Genomic DNA, 9,758 nt, shown 5'->3' on the forward strand with positions numbered 1-9,758 from the left:
GTGGGTACCCTACCCCTTCTCCAGCCTATCTTCCTGACCCAGAAATCAAACCCAGGTCTCCCACATTGCAGGCAGATTCTTTACAACTGAGCTATCAGGGAAGCCCCTCCCTGGCCAAAGGGCGCTTATAAATACCATCTCTGCAAGAAGCCAGTCCTCAGGCTGGATTAAGCCCAGGCAATGCCTGGCAGGCAAGCGGAGGCTCCCACCACTGTTATGGCAGCCAGGCTGGGCCACACCAAGGGAGCAGAACCCCAGATATCAGGAGTGATTAAATGTGCCTCCTACATAAGTGCTGGGGCTCAGTACATCTGGACCCCAATCAGAAAGCACATGCAGTGAAACTGAAAAGTGGGATCCAGGTTACCAGGTTTTTTAAAGCCCATGGATTATTATAATGCCCACCAGCGTTGAAAACCACTGGTTTGAACCATATAAAGTCCATCCCAATGTCAAATGTTTCAGATTCTCCCAAGGTAAACTCAATGGGGGGTGTATCTGAGGGCTGGGGCAGCCAGCATAGATGGATCACAAGAGAAAACATGACCTTGGGCTGCCTGCTTGGAGGCTAATAGTTGATGGTCCTTAGAGCACAGCTGCCTGGAAGTATCTGATGGTGTTTTGGGGATAAAAAGCAAAGCTCTCCACTGAGACCTCTCCAGGACATAGAACACACTTCTACCCACTCCAAATGCCAGCACAAATTCAATGGCATCCACCAGCCACTCCAAGGGCATAATCCTTGGAGGCTGTGTGATAAGATAGTTGTCTCTTGTGACTTTGTGGTCTATATCTCACAAGGCTCCTCTGTCCATGGGATTCCCCACCCAGGGACTGAATCTATGTCTTCCGCATTGACAGGCAGATTCTTTACCACCTAGCTTCGAGGGACGCCCAAGCTCCAAGACAGGAAGTGGCTAAAATCTGTGCCTTCTAAGTGAACATTCTTCATAGGAGTACAGGGAAGGAATCTCAGTGCAATGAAGCAGAAAAAAAGCAGTTGGGAAGACTCATCCCAACCCGCCTCCACCAGGGAAAGCAGTGTCTCCACACTCCTAAATGCTCCCCTCCACCAGCATCCCCACGGCTGTCTCCCCTGGTTTGGCTCCAGAACTGCATTCTCATCTAACTGGGCTTTACTTAGGCACCCAGCTTCCTCCTGAGGGGTAAACCTAAACCTCACAGGGGCGGCTTTGTCCTCTGCCCCGCCTCTGACATCCGAACAGTGCCCGGCAGGGAGCCTGCAGTTTGCTCAATGAATGACTATATCACCAGTGGGGACACAATGAGTAATTCGTTAGTTTAAGGACGCACAGGTGAAGGGAAGTGGGATTGCCCCAGGAAAGAGCATTTACAGACAGTAAATGTCTGTAAAACAAGGACAGTCTGACAGGGGCCAGGAGACTCAGCCCCCAAGAGGTGGCTCGCCTGAGGCTGTGAGCCAAGCTCAACTCCCTTGCTCCTGGTTTGACAAACCCGTGTGCAGTTCAGCAGATGCTTTGGGGCATCACCTTTCAAGTGAACCGGTTTCCCACACCTTGTGCTAGAATAGCCACGACAAAGCCCCAGAACTGCAGAAAGCACATGAACCCCTACACAATATTTATGAAATACTTTCTAGTTTTTTCTTCCTGGATTGAAACACAAATGTTACCAAGGAACTGACACAAGAACAGTTTTATTGAAATCACTGAACACTTGTGCAGTACTCAATATCAGGATTTTGAGATGTTTTAGACAAAAATCTGTTTCCCTTTAAACGGATGAAGAAACCGGATCCTAGTTGGTGGAAGTTAATGCTTGTATCACACAGCTAATGGGAGGTAGAATTCTAAAATTTGCTTCCAACTTCCACCCGTACCTGACCATGCCAGCTAGAGCGTCTATTTTTGTGTTGCCTAAGTTTAAGGACCATATAATCTGGATTAACTTTACAACAATAATTTAAAAGATAGAGAAGGATCCCATATTACAGAAAATTTTAAATCGACTATTTTACCATTTATACAATGAAGAAAACTGACAATGGGACAGGCCAGTGGTCAGCCAACACGCAACACAATGTGTTAACAAACAGCCAAAAGACTGATGGGCATCACTTATTTCCTTCCATGTTACATCTTGCCTTTTTTGGAGGGAGGAAGGAATAAAAAGGCAGATTGATTCAAACCTATTAAATATACCAATTAAGTTTATACTTTCTTTTCTGAAATTAATATTTGAGTGGAACATGTATTAATTATTCACATAACACTAGCTTTCTACTGCAGTTTAAGAATCCAGCAGATGATGCTAAGGTTTAAGCAAATCCTAGAAGTCATTGCACTGAATGGTTAACTACTCAATTATGAACTGGAAAATAATACTGGGTAATTATTTCAAAGTACAAACTACAGATATAATATTAAAAAAACATAGATAGTAGAAAACTTCTCTAACTTAAAAGTATAAATGGTTAAGTCAACAGTACCTACTTACAAATTTCACAAAATCAGAATAAACACTCAACTTTTAAGAGGGGCCATTTCAGTCCTGCCTTTACCACTTAATAGAAGATCTCATACAGGTGGGTCCTTTCGTTCAAGGGTGATTTCAAAACCAACTTACAATGTTAATATTATATCTTGGATCCCTGCTAAGAAGACTCTTCAAGGATCTTTCATACTAACTTGAAGTTGAGGAACATACAATTTGAGAAACTAAATAAATGATACAGCCCCTCCCGCACACCCAGGTTACCTACAGTGAGCCTGGATCTGAACTTTAGTTCCTAGAGATCTCTCATCTCTTATCCTGAGATACTCAACCTGGGCTCTAGAACAGGACACCAATCTGTGTTCTAGAGGGCACCACCTGTACTAACGCATATATATGGAATTTAGAAAGATGGTAACAATAACCCTGTGTACGAGACAGCAAAAGAGACGCTGATGTATAGATCAGTCTTATGGACTCTGTGAGAGAGGGAGAGGGTGGGAAGATTTGGGAGAATGGCATTGAAACATGTAAAATATCATGTATGAAACGAGTTGCCAATCCAGGTTCGATGCACGATACTGGATGCTTGGGGCTGGTGCACTGGGACAACCCAGAGGGATGGAATGGGGAGGGAGGAGGGAGGAGGGTTCAGGATGGGGAACACAGGTATACCTGTGGCGGATTCATTTTGATATTTGGCAAAACTAATACAATTATGTAAAGTTTAAAAATAAAATAAAATTTAAAAAAAAATAAATAAAAAGATAAAAAAAAATTTTTTTAAAAATTAAAAAAAAAAATAGAGGGCACTACCTGGCTGATATTAATACCTAGGCGTGCACAGGATTGAGTCAAAAAGCGCTTCAATTCAATTCATTCAAGAAAAGAAGAAAAATAACATGCTTAGTTTACATAGGCTTAACCTACTCTGGTCACCTAGTAAATCTTGAATTGGCTGCCACTACTGGTAAATAGAATACTTTTATATTTGGTGCAGAAACCAACAAATTTAGGTAAAATCAAGCCTTTACCCTGACAGTTCAAACTTTGTTTATTTGTATGTAAAGTGCCAGTTTTATATACAAATCATAAGTAAACTTTAAAATCTGCTCAGAAGCAGTGAGTCTGATGTATTCCTTGTGGTGGTTACTCTTTAATCTTTCCGGATCAAACTCGCTGGAGTCCCTACACTTGGAGGCCAAGAAAGCAGCTGTTAAGACCCAAAGTAAGTCCTGTTCAGCTAGCCTGCTTGCAAAAGCCAAACACGGACAAGATCGTTCAAGAACCCGAGTAGCTGTTGACTACTTTCCATCTAGGTGACCCCACTAGCATTAACAGGATTGATTTTGAGGTAGCTACACAGTGCTAAAGATGCCATTAGTGAACATGATGGACAGTTCATGGTGTAGCTCGTTGATATGGTTCAAGTAGCTGATTTTTTTCTTTTTTGATGAGAAGGAAAAAAAAAAAAATCAGCAAGGTAAGAGCACGTCTTCAGGTCACTTAGAAGTCGGCATCCAAGGTAAAGGAATTCTCTGTCGGACTTGACATCACTCCCATCCTCTGATACTCGCCTACTCTCTTCTCAAAGAAGTTAGTCTTCCCCTCCAGTGAAATATTTTCCATAAAGTCAAATGGATTTTCTACTCTGAAAACCTGAAAAGGTTCATAGCAAAACATAAGCACAGAACACCGGTTTCAGAAAGAACCAGAGGGCTACCCACAAAATACTTTACCTTGCTAAAGCCCAGCTCCAGCATAAGTCTATCTGCCACGAACTCAATGTACTGCTTCATCAAAGTGCAATTCATCCCAATGAGCTTCACAGGCAGGGCCTCCGTGAGGAACTCCTAGGGGCCAGAGCACAGCTTCTCAATAAAACAGAAGCATTAAGAGGTCTTCTAGCAAGCACAAGGCCTCCCTGTGTTACCTACCTGTTCTATCCTAACTGCATTGACGATTATTTCTTTTACTCTCTGTTCCGAAGGTTTGTGCAACAGGTGTTTGAACATCAGGCAGGCAAAGTCACAATGCAAACCCTAGAAGAAAAAGGTTTAAAGTCACCAACAGAGCAGTGGCACCCCACTCCAGTACTCTTGCCTGGAAAATCCCATGGACCAAGAAGCCTGGTGGGCTGCCGTCTATGGGGTCGCTAAGAGTCGGACCTGACTCAGCGACTTCACTTTCACGCATTGGAGAAGGAAATGGCAATCCACTCCAGTGTTCTTGCCTGGAGAATCCAGGGACAGGGGAGCCTGGTGGGCTGCTGTCCATAGGACACGACTGAAGCGACTTAGCAGCAGTAGCAGCAGCAACAGAGCAGTAGACTTCTATCATTAACGTGGAAGAGGAAGCTGTGTTAGGCTGGCGTTCTTGTTAGACATCCTGTGTGGTCAGACTAAAGCATTTCAAATGTCAAGGGGAAGATGACTCAACTGCTGTGTCACCTAGGCAGGCTCAGGCCCCACGCTGGGCCCCAGTGCTGCCCCTAGAGGACAGCGAGACAGGTCTGGTCCTCACTCTGTGGTTGCCAAGGAGTGGGAGGAACTTTTTCTCAGCATTTTTCCTTCCTACAGCCCTGAGCTTTAACATTCACCACCACTACTTCCAGCAGAAAAGGCAAAACTCTGAATAGGCTGGTTAGTTTTTAGATTTATAACCTAATGTCTGGGAAATCAGTAATAGTAATGCAATTTCAAGTGAATCAAGTCTGCAAGTCTTAGTGCATTAAATCCCAAGTAATGTTGATGGAAGTGGTTTCCCTGGTAAGCTCAATGGTAAAGAATTCACCTGCCAATGCAGGAGATGCAGGTTCGATCCTGGGTTAGGGAGATCCCCTGGAGAAGGGAATGGCAACTCTAGTATCTCTTGCCTGCAAAATTTCATGGAGAAGCCTGGCGGGCTACACAGTCCACAGGGTCACAGAGTCAGATATGACTGAGAACACACACACCCAGACAACGCTGATGGGAGTTAAACAGAACATCTGGGCACTAAACTTTCCGCTTTGGCATTTTAATCCAAGTGCGTTCAAAGACATACTGGACCTGAATGGATTCAGAGATGTTCGCCAACTAATTCTGAAGTACAGAAGGATCACACACAGGTAGAAATAATATTACTTCCCCTAGGAAAAAATTCCATACATAGGGAAATACCTATGTATACTGAGAATATGAGTAAAATAATTTCAGCAAATTATTTCATTCTCTTCCAAGATGCCTATGGTTGAACCCACATGTTAAATGTGCATTTAAGGCAATCTCACATCTTGGGTTCCCTTCAGTGAACATGGGGTTGTAGGTGTTTGGGGTGCAGGTCAGCCTATTATCTGAATTAGACCCACCTCGTCTCTGCTAATAAGTTCATTGGAAAACGTGAGGCCAGGCATCAGTCCTCGTTTCTTGAGCCAGAATATCGACGCAAAAGAACCGGAAAAGAAGATGCCTTCCACTGCAGCAAAGGCTACCACACGTTCTCCTACAGTTAAAAACAAAATATTTCTGTGAGTATTTGCCTGTGTTCATAGGAACAAACCAGTAACATCACTTAGAAAATGAAGCTCAGGGGTAAGTAGGGCCAAGGTCCCTTACCATATGTAGCTTCTTTGTCCCCAATCCAGCGCAAGGCCCAATCTGCCTTCTTCTTCACACAAGGCATCGTCTCAATGGCGTTGAAGAGAAATTCCCTGGTAGGCACACACAGATGATCAGTCATTCTAGCAAAGACTTCTAGTATCAGCTTCTAGGTAAGAGCACTGGGACCAAGACCAATTTGGGATTCAAACTGAAATGTTTTCTTTTTACTAGCTTGCTTTTTCCTCCAATGTTTTAGAAAAAATATCAAAAATCCATTTGGTTTATGTTAATAAAATTTAGGTATTCATTAGTTCATACTGAGCCCCACAACCTCAGTCTGTTAGATCAAGAGCATTGATTGGTTTCATTATTTCAAGTTCAGGTCATACCCTCTTCCTCCTGTGCCTACTTTGGGAGTCCGGAGATTCCCCAGCCTGTCCCAGTGAGCTTGTTTTCATCAGACCTTGGGCTCCTTTTATTCTCTTTGCTTGTCAACCTGGGTCTTGCCTCTCCCTAGCTTTCAAAGCTCAACCATCAGGCCTTTCTGATCCCTCCCTTCTGGTAATCTATTCCAATCATGCCCTACCTTTACTTTCTTTTTTCATTTCCATCTGCAAACATGTTCAAATCGTTTTACAACCCCATCCCCCACCCCTGCAAAGAGTTTCCTCCATCCTGCTGGCCTTTCAAGTCACCACTCATTTTCCCTCTTCACTTTCTTCCACATCATCTACAAAAGGCTACTCCTCAGCTTCACCACTTCTGTTCTACACAGGCTCTTGTCCTGAAGCTGACCTTAGTATCTAGACTACTCAAATGCCTATTTCTAGTGCTCCCCTCCTCTCCAGTCAATCCTAACAATGTAAAATAGGCCCTAAGCTACTTACATTTCTTCTCTGTTATCCCCCAATATATACTATCATTTCAGGCAAATTGCTGTGTGCCTGAATTAATTTCATGGTTCATGGTGCTATTTAGTATGTAATTCCTCCACTTATATTCCACTTATATTATGTTGCAAGCCCCTTAAGAGGCTGGTTTTATCTTCAAGTTTGCATCCTCCACCCACTCCACCCTGAGCCAGCCTTACACTGTAGGTTGACAGATTTGCCAGACGTGAAAACTATCAAACCTAAGTTTTAGCTCATCAGACAGACTCTTGGAATGTTTTTTCAGAAGGCATTAGACTGGATGTTCATTAGTATGTTTCCAGCTCTAAAAGGATGGAGTAACCTTATAACTGTTTTTAGCAATTGACTAGTAAAGTGCATTTAGGCCTGTTCTTAAGAGCAGACATGACCATGGGTGCTAGGAATTTCTTTGACTTGCTCATTTTAGAGTCATTTTTCTATCCCTATATGATTTCAAAAAGTAACAACTAGTAATCTTAAATATGTTGGCATATCACCACCCAAATACTCACCTTTCTTTGGAATCTTTAATGTAAGTGTCAATGAGGAGACTATACATTTCAGAATGTATGTTTTCCATGGCAATTTGGAAGCCATAGAAACAACGGGCCTCGGTAATCTGAACTTCTTGGCTAAACCGCTCCACCTAGTGGTAAAACACAAAGATCAGTTTAAGGAAAATCTACCAGCAGCAATTCAGTCAATGAACACTGGTTGCCTCACACTTCCTTTTTTGTATCATTATAAGCTAGACATAGTAATTCATTTTCATTCATTGCAAGGAGGATGCACTCAAGACATATATGCAACCAGTTATTAAAAAAAACAGCAAAGCCACAAAAAGAAGAGCAAATAGATAGTTACTAGGGTTCTGGATCTATTACTATCACTTAATATTGTCTTAACATTGTTTCTCTACAGTTGGGGGGAAAAAATACCATAAGGAAGAAATAACTGCAAAGTACGCTATAGAACAGAAAATGCCATAGAATATAAACTCTGGTTTACAGAGAGAGAGAGAGAGAGATACCCATTCAGTGTGCAAAATTTTAAAAGACAAAAAAGAGAATTGTTAGTTCTCTCGTAAATCTTGAATAAAGGTACTTTTTCTAGGGGGGGGGGACGGGGGGAACTCACCAAGTTTTCATTTACTATGCCATCACTTGCTGCAAAGAAAGCCAGCACATGGGAAATAAAATATCTCTCCTCAGGCTTCAGGGCTTCCCAGTGCTGAATGTCCTTGGAAAGGTCCACCTGAAATACAGAAGTTCACAAAGGGTTCAAGCCGGCAGGACCCTCACACATACGCCTAATTGTTCAACTTTAATAAGTCTACTAGCACCACCTGATTTATATACTCCTCACATATTCTGCCAATTTGAACATTTCACGTCCTGAGTGAACAACCATTCCAAAGAGGGACAGGGAGGACAGCAAAGCATATTTCAAACATGTTATAGCCGGCCCGGCTGGGGTCTTCCTCTAGAGAGGCAATGGGCAAAGGGTCTTTTAAGTCTCCTAGTTGCTGCGTCTGATTACCTCCTCAGCTGTCCAAAAGGAAGCCTCAGCTTTCTTATACATCTGCCAAATATCATGGTATTCGATAGGAAAGACGACAAAGCGGCGGGGGTTTTCTCTCAGAAGTGGTTCGTCCCCCACACTGGGGGCAGATAGCTTAGGATTCTGTTGGGAGAGAAAAAGTAAGGAAAAAAAAAATGTTAAGTACAGGGCGAACCATGAAACTGTCATTTTCTTTTTTCAAGCAGAATACCTCCAATGATCAGAAATTTCATGGGGCTGAATGTAAGTCGGTTGTCATACTTGGATTCTATAGGAGTATAGAGAAATAGGAAATGTCCAGATGGGAAGTGGTGCTGGGGAGGGAACAGACTTTGGCGGGAAAGCAGCGCGGGCCCGGGAGAGGTGGGTAGGGTTTGAGAGCAGACAATAAGGCTTTGGCGCCAAGCAGGCTCCGCCCGCACCGCCTTGCCTGCAGCGCCCCCTCGCCTGGCGCCCCCGCCGCAGCCCACCTACTTACCGGCTCGGAGGGCTCCTGGAAGATCCTCCTCGCGGTCTTGCTGGCCAGCACGCGGGTCCCGCTGAGGGAAGGGGGCTGTGGGGAGGCGCGTGGTCAGAAGCCTGCCCGCGCCCCCAGCCACCCACAGGACCCCGCCACCCTGCCCCCGACCCCCGCCCCCCGCCCCTCGTGGCGCTCACAGTGTTCTCCTTGTCCGCTAGGCTAAGCCCCTTCAGGGGCGAGAGCTGCTGCTGCTGCGGGTCAGCGATGGTGGCGAGCGGGACGCGGACGGAGAGCATGGTGGTGAAATAGTCAGGGAGATGGGGCTGCACGCAAGTCCCGAGAGCCCCTGCACTGCCCCGCAGGGGAATATTTAAAGCTCCGGGAGCCGGCCAGGTGGGCGGGGCCACTTCCCCATTGGCTGGATCCCGGATGGCCCCGCCCACCCTACAGAGATTCAAGCGCAGCGCGGGAGCACAGGCTGGCCCCTAGTCCCTGCCCTAGCGGGACCCCCCGGCACCTGCCTCTCCCAGGCCTCTGGGGGGCCGCGGGCGCCTCCGCCCGCCTCCCCGAGGGCCTCATCGCACAAAGGCTGCAGCCCCTGCGCGCTCCGTGCGCCTGAGCAGGCGCGCAGGCTCTCTCGCTTGTCCCCAGGACGGTTTGGGATTGAATGAAGCAATGCGATTGGAGCCCGCCAGCCCGTGAGCGGGAGCGAATTCCCCACCCCCGCGGAGCCCCACCTCTCTGAAGACCTCTCTGGAACCCAGGCTCTCG

The 9,758-nt window shown here is 45.3% G+C and overlaps 1 protein-coding gene across 1 annotated transcript; it reads right to left on the minus strand.

The window, feature by feature from the left end:
• Positions 1–3,511: 3,511 nt before the first annotated feature.
• On the minus strand, positions 3,512–9,358 carry RRM2 (ribonucleotide reductase regulatory subunit M2). The gene is made up of 10 exons (XM_055540948.1): positions 9,185–9,358; positions 9,006–9,080; positions 8,507–8,650; positions 8,105–8,221; positions 7,480–7,613; positions 6,072–6,166; positions 5,825–5,958; positions 4,413–4,517; positions 4,215–4,328; positions 3,512–4,134 (listed from the first exon to the last, which is right to left on the minus strand). Exons 1-10 carry the CDS (start codon positions 9,281–9,283, stop codon positions 3,982–3,984), a joined length of 1,170 nt encoding a protein of 389 aa, XP_055396923.1. The 5' UTR covers positions 9,284–9,358; the 3' UTR covers positions 3,512–3,981.
• Positions 9,359–9,758: the final 400 nt, after the last annotated feature.

This window comes from Bubalus kerabau, chromosome 11 (assembly GCF_029407905.1).
Source record: "Bubalus kerabau isolate K-KA32 ecotype Philippines breed swamp buffalo chromosome 11, PCC_UOA_SB_1v2, whole genome shotgun sequence".
Taxonomy (NCBI): domain Eukaryota; kingdom Metazoa; phylum Chordata; class Mammalia; order Artiodactyla; family Bovidae; genus Bubalus; species Bubalus kerabau.